General features: G+C 41.1%; 1 protein-coding gene across 1 annotated transcript in view; it reads right to left on the reverse strand.

Moving 5' to 3' along the window:
* LOC142738656 (melanopsin-B-like) overlaps positions 1–19,465 on the reverse strand; it is a 192,772-nt gene that overhangs the window by 24,776 nt on the left and 148,531 nt on the right. Inside the window, exons 6-7 of the mRNA XM_075849771.1 lie at positions 19,075–19,230; positions 10,319–10,426 (exon numbers count right to left, since the gene is read on the reverse strand). Of these exons, the coding sequence (XP_075705886.1) occupies positions 10,319–10,426; positions 19,075–19,230 (264 nt within the window). The remainder of the gene's footprint in view (positions 1–10,318; positions 10,427–19,074; positions 19,231–19,465) is intronic.

Raw genomic sequence — 19,465 nt, forward strand, 5'->3', positions numbered from 1 at the left:
TTTTTTTTAAACTTTTAGTAGGCTTCATTAGGCCCCCAGTCTGCCATGACAATCATCGACACCTGTGCCACAGAGGGGGGCTGTTGGAGGGGGCCACCCCCCTCTTTCCAACACCGTGGATGCTGCGGTCGCTATTGACCGTGGCATCTAACTGGTTAAACTGGTGGAATCAAGTGATTTTTTTAATTCCACTCGTTGCAGTGACACATCGGCTGTATAACACAGCCTACACCCACTTGGTATGGAACGAGCTCAGCCCGTGAGCGTGCTTCATACTTGCCTTTAACGCTCGTTATATACATGTACGTAACAATGCGTTAAGGGGTTAATTCTATATAATACATGTAAGTTGAAATGCTATTAGCTCATTCAGTTAATAAAAATATTTAATGTTTTAGATCATTTTCATGCAAAAATGGTAAAATATTATTATCTACATTTTAAACTCACATCCTTAACCCGTTAGTGACCGGCACATAGTCTTTTTACGTCGGTCACTAACGGGCCTTATTCCGATGCCATAGACTTTTTACGTCGCGGCATCGGAATAAGTAAACAGAGCAGGGAGCTGTCAAATCTCCCTGCTCTCAGCTGCCAGAGGCAGCTGAGGGCTGGGAGCGTCCCTGCTCTGCCGGGTGAGATCGATATTAGTATCGATCTCACCCGTTTAACCCCTCAGATGCGGTGCTCAATAGCGAGCACCACATCTGAGTGGTTTTGGAGAGAGGGAAGGAGCTCCCTCCTCCTTCCCTCTCTCTCCCACCGACACCCGGCGATACGATCGCAGAGTGTCTGTGTCTCCAATGGCAGCCGGGGGCCTAATAAAGGCCCCCAGGTCTGCCAGTAATGAATGCCTGCTAGATCATGCCGCAGGCATAACCTAGCAGATGCCTGTCCGTTTTAAATGGACAGGCATAATACACTTCAAAACAAAAGTATTGCAGTGTATTATAATAGCGATCGGAGGATCGCATAGTGAAGTCCCCTAGTGGGACTAGTAAAAAAGTAAAAAAAAAAGTTTAATAAAGTTAATAAAAAAAAAAGTGAAAAAAAAAAGAAAAACCCACTTTTTCCCTTTACAAACTGCTTTACTATTAAAAAACCAAAATACAGTTAAAAAGTTACACATATTTGGTATCACCACGTCCGTAACGACCCCGACTATAAATCTATTACATTACTTAACCCGCACGGTGAACGTCGTAAAAAATTAAATAAAAAACGACGGAAAAATTGCTGTTTTCTGTGAATCCTGACTTTAAAAAAATGTGATTAAAAAGTGATCAAAAAGTCGCATCTACTTCAAAATGGTACCAATAAAAACTACAAGTCTTCCCGCAAAAAAAAAGTTCTCATACAACTGCATCGGCGAAAAAATAAAACCGTTACGGCTCTTCAGATATGGAGGCACAAAAACAAATAATTTTGAAAAAAAAGCGCTTTTACTGTGTAAAAGTAGTAAAACATACAAAAACTATACAAATTTGCTATCGTTGCAATCGTAACAACCCGCTGAATAAACATATTGTGTTATTTATACTACACGGTAAACGGCGTACATTTAGGATGCAAAAAAGAGTGGTGAAATTTCTGATTTTTTTCTATTCCCCTCCAAAAAAAGTTAATAAAAGTTAATCAATAAATAATATGTCCCCCAAAATGGTGCTATTAAAAAATACAACTTGTCCCGCAAAAAACAAGACCTTATACAGCTATGTCGACGCAAAAATAAAAACGTTATAGCTCTTGGAATGCGACGATTCAAAAACGTAAAAAATAGCTTGGTCATTAAGGTCTAAAATAGGCTGGTCATTAAGGGGTTAAACTATAATGACATGTATATGAAAAAACTGGTTAGTTTACTTATGTTTCTTTAACACATCATTATATTATTTAGTACATTGGTGCAAACTACATAAATTAAATCCAAGTATGAATGATCCCTAGAAGACAAGAAACTTCCAACACTGAGCAACATGTGGATTTGCATCCTTTTGGACACCATTTGAATAAAAAGGTGTTTTACAGAAATTGGAGAAGACGCTAACATAAACAAAGAAGTGTATTTTATGGTGTGACGCTGGGACAATCAAAGTGCGAAAATATCAGAAGTTAAGAAGTTCAACTAAACACTGAGCGTGTAACAATAAGGGTATGTTCACACGCTTAACCAAAAACGTCTAAAAATACGGAGCTGTTTAGAAGGGAAAACAGCTCCTGATTTTCAGAAGTTTTTTAAGCCACTCACATTTTTAGCTGCGTTTTTTACGGACGTTTTTGAAGCTGTTTTCCTAAACAGTCAATGAAAAACGGCTCCAAAAATGGCCCAAGAAGTGACATGCACTTCTTTTTTGCGGGCGTCTTTTTACGTGCCATTTTTGGAAAACGAGGCGTAAAAAAAAACTCCCCGTCGGGACGTTTACGGCCTGAAAAACAGCTGAAAATACTACGTGTGCACATACCCTGAGAACAAGAGAATCCATGATGAGTCCAAGCATCTGCTCTTTGTGTCTCCTGTGTTCCAAGCACCAAAAAGTAGGTTATGATGTACAAAAATGCTGCCTAGATCTTTGTTATATATAAAGAAGTCAATCAATAATGAATCAAGCTAAGAGACGTGCACTGTACTAACAGTTACATTTAAGGACGCTTAACTAAAATGTAGAATTTACAGTAGCTATGCCTGGGGTTCCCAAATGTTCCAGTTTTCCCAGAGCAGCCTATTCTACCACATAAAACCAGTTAATAGAAGCTACTGTGTATTTGCTTTCACTCCACCCACATAATGGATAGAAATTACTGGGGGGAAAAAAAAACTGCTACAGCATCTTTATTACGTTAAAGAGTAATATAAGTCCTTGAGTTGTCCTTCAGTTTACTGAAAAATGTTGTTAAGATGTTATAGCTTTTCTGGAAATGTTGGGGGACAAGCAATATTGTTAACAGTAAGTGTATGTTTGCACGGCTTATTTTCGGATGTTTTTCGGGCCGTAAACCGCAGAAAAAAATCGGAAGCAGAACGCCTCCAAACATCTGCCCATTGATTTCAATGGAAAAACGGCGTTCTGTTCCAACGGGCCGTTTTCTTACGCGTAAAGAGACGGCTGCGAAAAAGAAGTGCATGTCACTTCTTGAGACGTTTTTGGAGCTGTTTTTCCATTGACTCTATTGAAAAACAGCTCCGAAAACGGCCGTAAAAAATGCAGCGAAAAACGAGAGTTTGCTTAAAAACGTCTAAAAATCAGGAGCTGTTTTCCCTTGAAAACAGCTCCGTATTTTCAGATGGTTTTTGGTTAAAAAGGCTCCGTCACCAGTTTAGAAGTGCCCTATCTCCTAAATAATCTGATCGGCGCTGTAATGTAGATAACAACAGTGTTTTTATTTTGAAAAACGATAATTTTTGAGCAAGTTATGAGCTAGTTTAGATTTATGCTAATTCGTTTCTTAATACCCAAAGGGGCGTTTTTTAACTTTTGATCAAGTGGGCATTGTAAAGAGAAGTGTATGATGCTGACCAATCAGTGTCATACACTTCTTTGTATTCCAGTCCAGATTCTTTCACTGCACAGCGTGATCTCACGAGCTGTGCTGTCACATACTCCCACACTAAGTTTACCGAAGTGTCTTCAGAGTTTATAGACATTGCCTCCAGACAGAATGCATGGTCTATTCACACTCTCGACACTTTGTTAAAGTTTCTGTGGGGATCATGCTGTTCTGTGAGTACAGATGGACATGGATGACAGCACAGCGTGATCTCGCGAGATTATGCTGTGCTGTGTGAGTAAGTCCCACAGAAACTTTACCAAAGTGTCGGGAGTGTGAATAGACATCGCATCCTGGCTGGAGGCAATGTCTATTCACTCTCAAGACACTTCGGTAAAGTTAGTGTAAAGGATCTGCCAGGCACAGCTTCTGTGTCAACGCCCATAGGTAATCAGTCTGCACCTGCTTCTAGGTCTGTGAGACTGACTCCATCTTCCACCACTCAGGATGGCAGGCTTAGGAGTGGGAGAGCCTATCACAGCCTGGCCAGACGGAGCTAGCTCCCGCCCTCTGTCTATTTATACCTGCCTTTCCTGTTCCTCCTTGCTTGTGATTCTTCTCGTTTGGTTTCCTGGCCCTGCTGCAGTTTCTTGAACTATTTGTCCCTGCTTCATACTGACCCTGGCTTACTGACTACTCTCCTGCTCTGCGTTTGGTACCTCGTACACTCCTGGTTTGACTCGGCTTGTTCAATACTCTCCTGCTCTGCTTTTGGTACCTCGTACACTCCTGGTTTGACTCGACTCGTTCACCACTCTTGTTGCTCACGGTGTTGCCGTGGGCAACTGCCCCATTTCCCTTAGCTTCTATGTACCCTTGTCTGTTTGTCTGTCGTGCACTTATTGAGCGTAGGGACCGTCGCCCAGTTGTACCCTGTCGCCTAGGGCGGGTCGTTGCAAGTAGGCAGGGACTGAGTGGCGGGTAGATTAGGGCTCACTTGTCTGTTTCCCTACCCCCTGTCATTACATAAACACAAGCCCATATGCCTAGTCTACCCTGGTCCCTGACACTACTATGGACCCCCTTGAGACCCTGGCTCAGCAAATGCAGGGTCTCTCCCTACAGGTCCAGGCCCTGGCTCAGAGGGTCAACCAGCCTGATGCTACCATGGTAGTGCCCCTCATCTCACCTCTTGAACCCCACCTCAAGTTGCCTGACCAGTTCTCAGGGGACCGGAAGACTTTTCTCTCCTTTCGGGAGAGTTGTAGGCTCTATTTTCGCTTAAAGCCCCACTCCTCAGGTTCTGAGAGCCAGCGGGTGGGTATAATTATGTCCCGGCTCCAGGAAGGGCCCCAAGATTGGGCCTTCTCCTTGGCTCCTGACGCCCCTGAACTTTCCTCCGTTGATCTTTTCTTTTCTGCTCTCGGACTCATTTATGACGAGACTGACAAGACTGCCTTTGCCGAGAGTCAGCTGGTGACCTTACGTCAGGGTAAGAGACCTGTTGAGGAGTATTGTTCTGACTTTAGGAAGTGGTGCGTAGCTTCTCGGTGGAATGACCCTGCCTTAAGGTGCCAGTTTAGGTTGGGTCTGTCGGACGCCCTGAAAGACCTGCTAGTTTGCTATCCCTCTTCTGACTCCCTAGACCAGGTTATGGCTTTAGCGGTACGACTTGACCGACGTCTCAGGGAACGACAACTTGAACGTTTTTGTGTTTTTTCCACTGACTCCCCCAAGATGCCTCCCGAGGTTCCGTTGCTTCGTTCTTCCGCGGAAGACTCGGAGGTACCTATGCAACTCGGGGCCTCCGTGTCCCCCCAACAACGTAGAGAGTTCCGCAGGAAGAATAGTCTCTGCTTCGATTGTGGGGATGACAAGCATCAAGTGAACTGTCCTAGGCTTAGGAATAAGCAGCCGGAAAACTTCCGCGCCTAAGTGATCATCGGGGAGGTCACTTGGGCGCACAGGTATTTCCCGTAAATATGAAACGTAATAAAATCTTGCTTCCCTTTCAGGTCTTTTTTGGTGGTAGGTCTGCTACCGGCAGTGACTTCGTGGATTCAGGGTCTTCTGCTAATATCATGTCTGTGGAATTTGCTATGTCTCTAGCTATGCCTTTGATTGATTTGCCTAAACCTGTCCCGGTAGTGGGTATCGACTCCACTCCTCTTGTGAATGGTTATTTTACACAGCATACCCCTGTTTTTGAACTCCTTGTTGGCTCCATGCATTTGGAGCAGTGCGCTGTACTGTTGATGCAGGGATTATCGTCCGATTTGGTTTTAGGCCTTCCCTGGTTGTAGTTGCATAATCCCACGTTTGACTGGAATACTGGGGATCTTACCAAATGGGGTAATGAATGCTTGACGTCATGTTTTTCTGTTAATTCTATTTCTCCCCCTGAGGAGGTGAACACGCTACCTGAGTTTGTTCAGGACTTCGCTGATGTTTTCTCTAAGGAGTCCTCCGAAGTGTTACCTCCTCATAGAGAATACGATTGTGCTATCGATTTGGTACCAGGAGCTAAACTCCCTAAGGATAGGATATTTAATCTCTCTTGTCCCGAGCATAAAGCCACGAGAGAGTATATCCAGGAATGCCTTGCCAAGGGTTACATTCGCCCCTCTACTTCTCCGGTAGGTGCTGGCTTCTTCTTCGTAGGGAAGAAGGATGGTGGTCTTAGGCCATGCATTGACTACCGTAACTTGAATAAGGTCACTGTAAGGAACCAGTATCCCCTTCCTTTGATTCCTGATCTCTTTAATCAGGTTCAGGGGGCCCAATGGTTCTCTAAGTTTGATCTACGGGGGGCGTATAACCTTATCCACATCAAAGAGGGGGCTGAGTGGAAGACTGAGTTTAACACGCCCGAAGGTCATTTCGAATACCTCGTCATGCCCTTTGGGTTGTGTAATGCTCCCGCGGTCTTCCAGAATTTCATAAATGAGATTTTAAGAGATTACCTGGGGGTATTTCTTGTAGTGTACCTTGATGACATACTTGTGTTTTCCAAGGACTGGTCCTCCCATATTGAGCATGTCAGGAAGGTGCTCCAGGTCCTTCAGGAAAACAAACTGTTTGCGAAGACCGAAAAATGTGTGTTTGGGGTGCAGGAGATACCATTTTTGGGTCAAATCCTCACTCCTCATGAATTCCGCATGGACCCCGCCAGGGTCCAGGCTGTGGCGGAATGGGTCCAACCTGCCTCCCTGAAGGCGTTACAGTGCTTCCTGGGGTTCGCTAATTATTACAGGAGATTTATTGCTAACTTCTCGGTCATCGCTAAGCCTCTTACGGACCTCACTCGCAAAGGTGCTGATCTCCTCCACTGGCCTCCTGAGGCTGTCCAGGCTTTTGAGATCCTTAAAAAGTGCTTTATCTCTGCCCCGGTGCTGGTTCAGCCCTACCAAATGGAGCCATTTATCGTGGAGGTTGACGCGTCCGAGGTGGGAGTGGGTGCTGTCTTGTCCCAGGGTACCAGGTCCCTCACCCATCTCAGTCCCTGTGCCTACTTCTCCAGGACGTTTTCGCCCACTGAGAGTAACTATGATATTGGCAACCACGCACTCTTAGCCATTAAATGGGCATTTGAAGAGTGGCGCCACTTCCTGGAGGGGGCTAGGCACCAGGTAACGGTCCTTACCGACCACAAGAATCTGGTTTTCCTAGAATCTGCCCGGAGGTTAAACACGAGACAAGCTCGATGGGCGTTATTTTTTACCAGATTCAACTTTTTGGTTACCTATAGGGCTGGGTCTAAAAATATTAAGGCTGATGCACTGTCGCGTAGCTTCATAGCCAGCCCTCCTTCGGAGGAAGATCCTGCTTGTATTTTGCCTCCAGGTATAATCATTTCCTCTATTGATTCTGATTTAGTCTCTGAAATTGCGGCTGATCAAGGTTCAGCTCCCGGGAACCTTCCTGAGAACAAGCTGTTTGTTCCCCTGCCATTCCGGCTAAGGGTACTTAGGGAAAATCATGACTCCGCATTATCTGGTCATCCAGGCATCCTGGGTACCAAGCACCTCATTGCCAGAAACTATTGGTGGCCTGGGTTGCCTAAAGACGTTAAGGCCTACGTCGCCGCTTGTGAAGTTTGTGCTAGGTCCAAGATTCCCAGGTCCCGACCAGCGGGCTTACTATGTTCTTTGCCCATTTCCCAGAGACCTTGGACCCATATCTCTATGGATTTTATCACCGATTTGCCTCCATCTCAAGGCAAGTCGGTGGTGTGGGTTGTAGTACACCGCTTCAGTAAGATGTGCCACTTTGTGCCCCTCAAGAAACTACCCAATGCTAAGACGTTAGCTACCTTGTTTGTCATACACATCCTGCGTCTCCATGGGGTCCCTGTCAATATTGTTTCTGACAGAGGGGTACAATTTGTTTCATTGTTTTGGAGAGCCTTCTGTAAAAAGTTGGAGATTGATCTGTCCTTCTCCTCTGCCTTCCATCCTGAAACTAATGGCCAAACTGAGAGGACTAATCAGTCTCTAGAACAATATTTAAGGTGTTTTATCTCTGACTGTCAATATGATTGGGTCTTCCCCTCGCCGAATTTTCCCTTAATAACCGGGTCAGTAACTTGTCAAGGGTCTCCCCCTTTTTCTGTAATTTAGGGTTTAATCTGCGGTTTTCCTCCGTTTCACCTGGTAGTTCCAACAATCCCGAGGTAGCGGTCGTTCATCGGTAACTGTGCACAGTCTGGGCCCAGGTTCAGAAGAACCTAGAGGCGTCCCAGAGCATACAAAAAACTCAGGCAGATAGAAGACGTTCTGCTAACCCCTTGTTTATGGTCGGGGATCTGGTGTGGCTATCGTCAAAGAACTTGCGCCTTAAAGTCCCGTCCAAGAAGTTTGCTCCCAAGTTTATAGGGCCGTACAAGGTCATTGAAGTCCTCAATCCTGTCTCCTTCCGACTGGAGTTGCCCCCATCTTTTCAAGTACACGACGTGTTTCATGCCTCCCTCCTTAAACGCTGCTCCCCATCCTTGGCTCCCTCGAGGAAACCTCCTGTCCCCGTTCTCACCCCTGAGGGGGTAGAATTCGAGGTGGCCAAGATTGTGGACAGCAAGATGGTCCAAGTCTCCCTCCAGTACCTGGTCCATTGGAGAGGATACGGGCCTGAGGAGAGGACTTGGGTACCCGCCCGGGATGTTCACGCTGGGGTATTGGTCAGGAGGTTCCACCTTCGTTTTCCCAATAAACCAGGTCCACCTAGAAAGGGTCCGGTGGCCCCTCATAAAAGGGGGGGTACTGTAAAGGATCTGCCAGGCACAGCTTCTTTATCAACGCCCATAGGTAATCAGTCTGCACCTGCTTCTAGGTCTGTGAGACTGACACCATCTTCCACCACTCAGGATGGCAGGCTTAGGAGTGGGAGAGCCTATCACAGCCTGGCCAGATGGAGCTAGCTCCCGCCCTCCGTCTATTTATACCTGCCTTTCCTGTTCCTCCTTGCTTGTGATTCTTCTCGTTTGGTTTCCTGGCCCTGCTGCAGCTTCTTGAACTATTTGTCCCTGCTTCATACTGACCCTGGCTTACTGACTACTCTCCTGCTCTGCGTTTGGCACCTCGTACACTCCTGGTTTGACTCGGCTTGTTCACTACTCTCCTGCTCTGCGTTTGGTACCTCGTACACTCCTAGTTTGACTCGGCTCGTTCACCACTCTTGTTGCTCACGGTGTTGCCGTGGCCAACTGCCCCATTTCCCTTAGCTTCTGTGTACCCTTGTCTGTTTGTCTGTCGTGCACTTATTGAGCGTAGGGACCGTCGCCCAGTTGTACCCCGTCGCCTAGGGCGGGTCGTTGCAAGTAGGCAGGGACTGAGTGGCGGGTAGATTAGGGCTCACTTTTCTGTTTACCTACCCCCTGTCATTACAGTTAGTGTGGGACTTACTCACACAGCACAGCGTGATCTCGCGAGATCACGCTGTGCTGTCATCCATGTCCATCTGTACTCACAGAACAGCAGGATCCCCACAGAAACTTTAACAAAGTGTCGAGAGTGTGAATAGACATCGCATCCTGGCTGGAGGCAATGTCTATTCACTCTCAAGACACTTCGGTAAAGTTAGTGTGGGAGTATGTGACAGCACAGCGAGATCACGCTGTGCAGTGAAAGAAGCTGGGCTAGTTGGTCAGTGTCATACACGTCTCTTTACAACGCCCACTTGGTCAAAAGTAAAAAAACGCCCAGTTGGGCATTAAGAAACTAATTAGCATAAATCTAAAATTGCTCATAAGTTGCTCAAAATTGATTGTTTTTCTAAATAAAAACCACTGTTATCTACATTACCGCGCCGACCAGATTATGTAGGAGATACTTATAAACTGGCAACAGAGCCTCTTTAAGAGTGTGAACATACCCTAACAGCCTCCACAAGGTTTTTCAACCAGAATCCCAAATCTACCGTTTTCTGCAGCAACACAAGTGTAAGGAACATGTAACTGCATAAGTATGAAGATTTGTCACTTAGAACATCCTAGTGACAACCAGTGTGGGAGCTATAATGATGGTTATATTGGTTGGTACCTAAGTTTTACCCATATATAATGAAGAAACAGTTAAATAGACAACTCAAGGATTTTGATTTAATAGTATCTTTTTATTATAGAGAGAAATGTTCTATAAAGAAAGCATGGTGGCTTTTTGTAAATAGATTGTGTGTCGATTTGAAAATGAAAGAAGCACAGATCATATAGAATAAAAAAATAGGACAGCAAAAAATATACAGTATAACAATTACATAATTTTCTACTCACCAATGTTAGATGTTAATCATATTTAAAAAACAGTAGACCATATATAACCTGACGCAACAAAAGATTTACCTGTACTTTGGATGCATTATTCCATAGATAATAGGATTATAAATTGCAGAAGCTTTAGCTATAACTGCAGGGACTGTCTTGGAATATGGTGTCAACGATTTTCCATGGCTAAAATATAAATGGATAGGTTATCCATGCATGACATTAATCTAATATTTCTAAATAGTTTAAAGGAACATTCAGGGGTGCTAAATGATAAAGATAGATAGATAGATAGATAGATAGATAGATAGATAGATAGATAGATAGATAGATAGATAGATAGATAGATAGATAGATAGATAGATAGATAGATTTCTGTACTAAAGAAAACAGGAAAACTCTGGATATTCACTTATCACAGAATGATTCTATAAAAAACACACAAGCATACAGGAGACAATAAAAAAAATAGATTAGAAAGCAAACATGCCTTGCTAGCCACTTTCTTAGGTAATATTCTTCTAAACATATATAAACTATAATCCAACTACCGATCACAAATCACAAACAGGGTACATTAAAATGATCTTGATACATAAAAGAAAGGATAAATATAAATGATAATGATTATTTCCATCAAAAGACATCTTAAATGCTATGGACACCCTTAACATGGACAAATGATTTTTACATATGCCAGTGGTTACCTAGAGTTAAGGGGAGTCTAGAAAGTATGTAGGAGAGAACCTCCAGCTCACCTTACGGCAGAAAGTCAACTGCCTGCTGCGCTCGGATCCTCATGTCGGCACACGTTGGTTTGAAATAGAGCAGAAGAGTAGATGGGATCCAGCGCAATGATATAATTTTCGAAGAATATATTTAAAATGGAACCTTGTTCCAATTTTATTGAATGACAGAATAAAAACGGGAATCCATATCCCACAGAGGAAAGGTGGATGTATGAAAAATATATATGTATATATTGCCTACGCGTTTCAGACGATCTCCTCGTCCTTAGTCATGGCTGAAAATGAATGTTCTGACAGCAGGTTTAGGGTTTATATCCGGTCTAACACAGGTGATATTTGATTGCGGTTCAACAGAAATGAGGTGGAACGCTAGAATGTAACTGGATAGATGTCAGCACGTGTCACATGGCAAGATCCAACCATGTGTACAACACAGCACCGAAGATCGCAAAGCATATTTGGTAAGTAAGAAACTTTTTATTATATTTGTTATTAGCGATTGGTTATTACATAGCATTCACGGTATCAGAAAGTGTACTATTCTTCAAACAAATAGTTTGCTATTTGGACCGGAGATAAACCCCAAGGTAATAAAACCCTATATGTCAGAAATGATGCTTGGGAATGGAAAGTTGTGTGAATACAATATATTGGGGAATGTTTAAAATTAAATAGAAAGTATAAGATAAAAAGTGACTAGTATTGACACGTGAATATATGTACGATGGGCAAATATATTTGCATTGGAACATACAAAAATTGCAAAACCTACATAGTAATTGTGGATATATGTTGGTATACTAAAATCTTGAATGTAAATATGATGCCAGAGCAAAGGAAAATATGATACCGTGAGCTAGTAGTTGTTAGTTAGATGGTACGAAGGGATTAATTTTATAGAGAAAACAGACATCTGTAATTTGTCTACTTTGTATATTTTTATTATTTTTATTTAGATTTTTGTAGAGGACTGACGTCTAAAATGTATCTTTTTTTAGTCACGATTTAATCATAGGCTAGAGTAGCTGGATATACTTACAGGAGGTATTTTGTTACCTTTGAATAATTCAAAAGGTTCAATAGTTGTGAGCTTATTATTCATATTGCTCTTTCAAGCTTAAAAGTTATTAGTTTAAGCGGGAGCCTATTTTCATGGAAGTTGATATACCAGCCATATATAGACGAAAAATCCAATAGGCTTCCCTTCCCAATGTTTTGTGTTTCAAATTCCCTCCCCGTTTAGGTGAATGTACTTTTTCAATGGCATAGCATTTTAGTGAGTTAGTGGATCTATTGTGACACTGAATAAAATGTTTGGCTGCACTAGATGTGTTCGTAATATTAGGATTCCTGATATAACTTAAGTGTTCCAGAATTCTCAATTTGAACTTACGATTAGGATGATGTCCTTTATTTTTGAAAATTGATTGCTGTATTGGAGAATAATGACTGGTTTGTTTGTATCTAATGCTATAGATTTGTTGGTATTGGTTAGCATATTCTCCCTACTTTTTTTTATGTAATTGAGGCAGCTCTTTTAAGTGTCCAGTTGGGATATCCTCTATTACGTAATCTTTTGGAGATTATATTTTGTTCCACTATGAAATTAGATTCCGTATTGCAATTGCGTTTGGCCCTATACATTTCACCAACAGGAATGGAAGTTATTGTTTGTTTGGGGTGGTTACTCTTTGCATGGAGGATAGTATTCCCCGAGATGGGCTTACGGTGTGTTTTGGTGTATATTGTTTCGCCCACGATCCCTTTAAGTTCTAAGTCCAGAAAGATTGTATTATTAGGATGAAAGGTGTGGGTAAATTTGAGATTATCAATGTTGGAATTAAGATAACTCATGAAGAGAGGGATATCTGAAATTTGTCCCTTCCAAATAAATAGCAAGTCGTCTATGTAACGACCGTACCAATGTATGTATGTGTTAAAGATGTTGTTATCCGAAAAAAATATACAGTTCTTCCCACCATGCCATTACCAAGTTGGCCAAAGAGGGTGAAAATTTCGCCCCCATTGAAACACCCTTAAGTTGAAGGTAGAATTTTTGATTGAATTGTAAATAAGTATGTTGCATCAAAAATACTGAGACATCTAAAATGTATAGCTGAAGCTCATGGCTATATGGGCTGTGTTTAGACAAGTGATATTTAAGTGCTTCGTGTGCCACAGCATGAGGTATGTTAGTGTATAATGAGATGACATCACAATTCAACCAAACATATTATTGGGACCACGTTTCATTCTGAAAAGATCTGAGGACATCTTGAGTGTCTCTAAGGAAGCCTGGAGTATTCGTTGCCAGGGGCTGAAGGAGGGAGTCCAGCCATTCTGAGAACCTTTCCAGGAGTGACCCTATGCCGGATACGATGGGTGTCATTGGTGGAGGATTGATACTTTTATGTATTTTCGGAAGAGCGTGTAGGATGGGAGTAGTTGGAAATTCCACATCGATGTATGAAGACTGCTTTGGAGTAAGAAGACCTTTATCCAGACCTTCCTGGATTAATTTTTTTATTTTTTTATTTGAAAATCCTTGGTAGGGTTATAGTCCAGGGTTCTGTAGGTGTCTTTATCCGACAGCATGATGGTTACTTCAGTTATATATGTTTCTCTGTTCATTACCGTGATACTTCCTCCCTTATCTGACTTTTTGATGATTAAGTCATTATTGTCCTCCAGAGACTTCATTGCTGTAAATAATTCATTGGACAGGTTTCTGGGATGTTTATGTGATTTTGTTTAATCTGTGAGAAGTTGTAAATCTTTCTCAATAGCAGTTTGGAATCTGTCCATTGATTCTGTTCTTGATCCCAATGGATAGAATTTGGGATTGCTGGTTTTCAAATCTGTAGAAATATTTACCCTCTGTGCTTGTGTTTCTGAACTTAGGCTTTCTAGATCTAGTAGTGTTCTCCATTCATCGAAATGATATATTCTGGGGTTTTGGACTTTCTTGACTGCTTTATCTACTTCCAGATTTTGTGAGTCTTGTTCCAACTCCATGCAGTTAGTAAAATGTCTCTTGATGGGGAGATCTCTAACAAATTTGTTAATGTCTAGAAGTGTGTTGAAAGGATCAAAGTTGCATGCAGGAGCAAAATTAAGTCCAAGTGAAAGCACCTTCTCTTGAGCTGGAGTCAGTATGGTAGATGATAAATTGATAATACTAAATTGAGGAATTAGATCCTCTGGTGCCTCAGACGACGGCCCTGGTCCTGCTCTGAATGGTTTATGTTTTCTCCCCCCTCTTCGGCCCTATTTTTTTTACACCTTGAATTGATTTTTATCCAGATTGTATGGTTGTAGTGGTCTTAGTCTTAGATCATCACTGTCAGAGGTTTCTGCGGATTCCAATTCCGTGGAACTGAAGCTGACTCTGGAAACACTATTACCTCTATTTCTTCTAAAATTCCGTTTTTTGAGGATGGACTTGAAATTATTTGGTGTTCTGTCCTCTTTGATCCAGATATACACCTCATTGTTGGCATAGTCTCTTGAGTCTCGGAGAAATTTCTTCTTTTTGACTTCAGCCCCTGGCAACGAATACTCCAGGCTTCCTTAGAGACACTCAAGATGTCCTCAGATCTTTTCAGAATGAAACGTGGTCCCAATAATATGTTTGGTTGAATTGTGATGTCATCTCATTATACACTAACATACCTCATGCAGTGGCACACGAAGCACTTAAATATCACTTGTCTAAACACAGCCCATATAGCCATGAGCTTCAGCTATACATTTTAGATGTCTCAGTATTTTTGATGCAACATAATTATTTCCAATTCAATCAAAAATTCTACCTTCAACTTAAGGGTGTTTCAATGGGTGCGAAATTTTCACCCTCTTTGGCCAACTTGGTAATGGCATGGTGGGAACAACTGTATATTTTTTCGGATAACAACATCTTTAACACATACATACATTGGTACGGTCGTTACATAGACGACCTGCTATTTATTTGGAAGGGACAAATTTGAGATATCCCTCTCTTCATGAGTTATCTTAATTCCAACATTGATAATCTCAAATTTACCCACACCTTTCATCCTAATAATACAATCTTTCTGGACTTAGAACTTAAAGGGATCGTGGGCGAAACAATATACACCAAAACACACCGTAAGCCCATCTCGGGGAATACTATCCTCCATGCAAAGAGTAACCACCCAAAACAAACAATAACTTCCATTCCTGTTGGTGAAATGTATAGGGCCAAACGCAATTGCAATACGGAATCTAATTTCATAGTGGAACAAAATATAATCTCCAAAAGATTACGTAATAGAGGATATCCCAACTGGACACTTAAAAGAGCTGCCTCAATTACATTAAAAAAAAGTAGGGAGAATATGCTAACCAATACCAACAAATCTATAGCATTAGATACAAACAAACCAGTCATTATTCTCCAATACAGCAATCAATTTTCAAAAATAAAGGACATCATCCTCAAACATCTACCAATTCTTAAGGAGGATCAAATTTTGGATAATATCCTAAAAGAAGGTTGCAGAATAGTTGCTCGCAAAGCCCCTACCATAGGTAACGTCCTATCCCCTTCCATGTTACGGCCAGACACGCGTAAGAGTTCATGGTTGGAACAAAAGGGGTTTTTTAAATGTGGCACACATCCCTGTAAAATATGTTCCTATGCCTCTCCCAGAAAAAACTTTTTTGATTCCACAGATACATATAGCTTCCCCATAAAGAACTATATCAATTGCAATAGTGAATCAGTAATTTACGTTCTGGAATGTACAACATGTAATTTAAAATACATAGGCTGCACTAATCGTAAGTTCAAATTGAGAATTCTGGAACACTTAAGTTATATCAGGAATCCTAATATTACGAACACATCTAGTGCAGCCAAACATTTTATTCAGTGTCACAATAGATCCACTAACTCACTAAAATGCTATGCCATTGAAAAAGTACATTCACCTAAACGGGGAGGGAATTTGAAACACAAAACATTGGGAAGGGAAGCCTATTGGATTTTTCGTCTAAAAACGAGACATCCTCACGGATTAAATTTAAAAAAAGAACTTATGTTTCATTATTAGAATTATTCATTAAGAATTAAAATATATGGCTGGTATATCAACTTCCATGAAAATAGGCTCCCGCTTAAACTAATAACTTTTAAGCTTGAAAGAGCAATATGAATAATAAGCTCACAACTATTGAACCTTTTGAATTATTCAAAGGTAACAAAATACCTCCTGTAAGTATATCCAGCTACTCTAGCCTATGATTAAATCGTGACTAAAAAAAGATACATTTTAGACGTCAGTCCTCTACAAAAATCTAAATAAAAATAATAAAAATATACAAAGTAGACAAATTTTCTCTATAAAATTAATCCCTTCGTACCATCTAACTAACAACTACTAGCTCACGGTATCATATTTTCCTTTGCTCTGGCATCATATTTACATTCAAGATTTTAGTATACCAACATATATCCACAATTACTATGTAGGTTTTGCAATTTTTGTATGTTCCAATGCAAATATATTTGCCCATCGTACATATATTCACGTGTCAATACTAGTCACTTTTTATCTTATACTTTCTATTTAATTTTAAACATTCCCCAATATATTGTATTCACACAACTTTCCATTCCCAAGCATCATTTCTGACATATAGGGTTTTATTACCTTGGGGTTTATCTCCGGTCCAAATAGCAAACTATTTGTTTGAAGAATAGTACACTTTCTGATACCGTGAATGCTATGTAATAACCAATCGCTAATAACAAATATAATAAAAAGTTTCTTACTTACCAAATATGCTTCGCGATCTTCGGCGCTGTGTTGTACACATGGTTGGATCTTGCCATGTGACACGTGCTGACATCTATCCAGTTACATTCTAGCGTTCCACCTCATTTCTGTTGAACCGCAATCAAATATCACCTGTATTAGACCGGATATAAACCCTAAACCTGCTGTCAGAACATTCATTTTCAGCCATGACTAAGGACGAGGAGATCGTCTGAAACGCGTAGACAATATATACATATATATTTTTCATACATCCACCTTTCCTCTGTGGGATATGGATTCCCGTTTTTATTCTGTCATTCAATAAAATTGGAACAAGGTTCCATTTTAAATATATTCTTCGAAAATTATTTCATTGCGTTGGATCCCATCTACTCTTAAGGGGAGTCTGTCAGAATTTTTTACCCTATAAAACGGCTGATATTGCTAGTTTGGACCTATGGAAAGCTATTTAAATATAACTTTCTGTAGGGTTTGAGAAGCAGCATGAGTAAGAAGTAGAAGTTTTAATTAATCTGGTGCGTACCGCTCCCGCAAATGCCCTCTTGGCATTCCCTAACACTGAAGGGCCCTCGGGTTTATGAAGTTACCGCTCCTCAACCCATGCCTCTGCTCTTCTTCTGGATAGATGCTATAGCTGCCACTCAAGAGCAGAGGGGAGGGGTTGTGGAGAGTTTGATGTAGAGAGTCAAGGGCACTTAAGCTAGAATAGGTTGAAGTGAGAGCTGCACATACATGCATGCAGCTCTCACTTTAACCCATGCTTCTAAAGGCTCTTTCTTGGGCTAAGAATCTTGGCTCTAAAATAAAGACCTTGATCACAGTTTTATTTGCGATCTAGCCTGAGTTAGAGCAGGTTGAATTTGGAGCTACATATATTTAAAGCTCTCACTCAGCCATTGTGGTGGAGGAGACAGGGGTGGGGGGGGGGGGGTGGGGGTGCAGGGGATGTGCTTGCAGCATGCAGGGAGAGGTGGATAATATGTGATCCTCCTCCTGTCTCTCTATGGCTATAGATGACCCCAGAGGTAGGGGTAGCATAAACTTTTGTTCATGTTATCAAAACCCCTTATAAATCAGAAAGCATACTTGATCTCTGAATGTTAAATTTCAGAAAGGAAGTGAAAATATGAACAATAGCTCACCTAATCACCACTTTAGGAAGGCCATTAATTGATACCATGATCCAGACGTTTACCAGCATCCGGATGGCAGAGTAAATTACCTACGCCAGACACTTGCACACACAAACATTAATAAAGTTTATATATTTTACACTGTCCCTATCGTGTCCCTGATAGTCGCCATAAATGACCTTTTCCAATTAGTTCCACTCCAAAAAAAATCACTATTAGTTAAAAGTATTTGTGATTATTGATTAGGGTATATGTATGTGATGTGTGTTATGTATGAGCTCCTAACATTTTACAGTTTTTTGCAGAGTACATTTTGCTTGCATACGTGGTCTGCTTGAGTATGCATTTTAGCTGCAAATTGGAATTTTGCAATTTTTGCCTATAACCAATTTGATGCAAAGTTGCATGAAGGTGGTTCTATGTATAAATTATTACGTTGTACTGTATTTTTATACATGATATGCTATGTGCTCCCAAATTTTTTGGTAGCATAGCAGCTGCTTGTGGTGTTCAGTATATGTTTTTAACAAATTTGTGGCTGATGGTCAAATGTTGCATGGCCTCTGTTTCAGCATTTTTTTAAATTGTTTATATGTGTAAACCTATGCTTGTATGTGAGTTTTAGATGCAAATGTATGTTTAAATGCATTTTTTTTAAAAACATAGTTCATGCTTCTCACAAATTTACATGAAGGTGGTAATGGCTGTCAACAGCACTTCAAAATTGTCAGGTTGTCTGCTTTTAGTAAATATGTAGGGTTTTGGGGTGCACTCAGTCTTCAAAGTGTGTAATCCCTGTATTCTATTAGTTGTTTTTTTTTATTTTTTTATTCCAGCTTAAAAGCTGATTTGTTTTGTCTCTTCAATTCTGATGATTTTATGAAGATATGTGCATGTAGACATAGGAATAAGCAGTATGTGTGAATGGAAAAGTATACGTTGACAAAAAGTGCTGAGTGGGATTTTGACAATGTGCCAGATGTCAAAGTATGATTTTTTTTATGTTGTAATTTAGGTTTTATATGTATATGTCAAAAGTGTGAAAATTGTCCTGGTTATCAGAGGTGCAATATATATATATATATATATATTAATTTAAAAAAAATACCTGGCAGCAAAAGGATTAAGCATCTCGTTTTACTCACCCAGCCCATGCAATCAATGTGACACAAGCATAAGGAGACCAAGACAACACATAGACAACTATAATGATGAATGCAATCTTTGCCATTTTCCACTCATTCTTCATAGATGTTGACAAGAAGGATTGACGTCCACACGATGCAAGCTTCTGAACATTCCTGAAAAAAACGCACACAATTAATACCATACTTGATTGAACTGCAACATCTGGGCTTTAGTTTTATGTGTGGTCCCAGATTGTAATAATGGGGGTAGGGAAACAGACAAGTGAGCCCTAATCTACCCGCCACTCAGTCCCTGCCTACTTGCAACGACCCGCCCTAGGCGACGGGGTACAACTGGGCGATGGTCCCTACACTCAATAAGTGCACGACAGACAAACAGACAAGGGAA

Source organism: Rhinoderma darwinii, chromosome 1 (genome assembly GCF_050947455.1).
Source record: "Rhinoderma darwinii isolate aRhiDar2 chromosome 1, aRhiDar2.hap1, whole genome shotgun sequence".
NCBI classification, from domain to species: domain Eukaryota; kingdom Metazoa; phylum Chordata; class Amphibia; order Anura; family Rhinodermatidae; genus Rhinoderma; species Rhinoderma darwinii.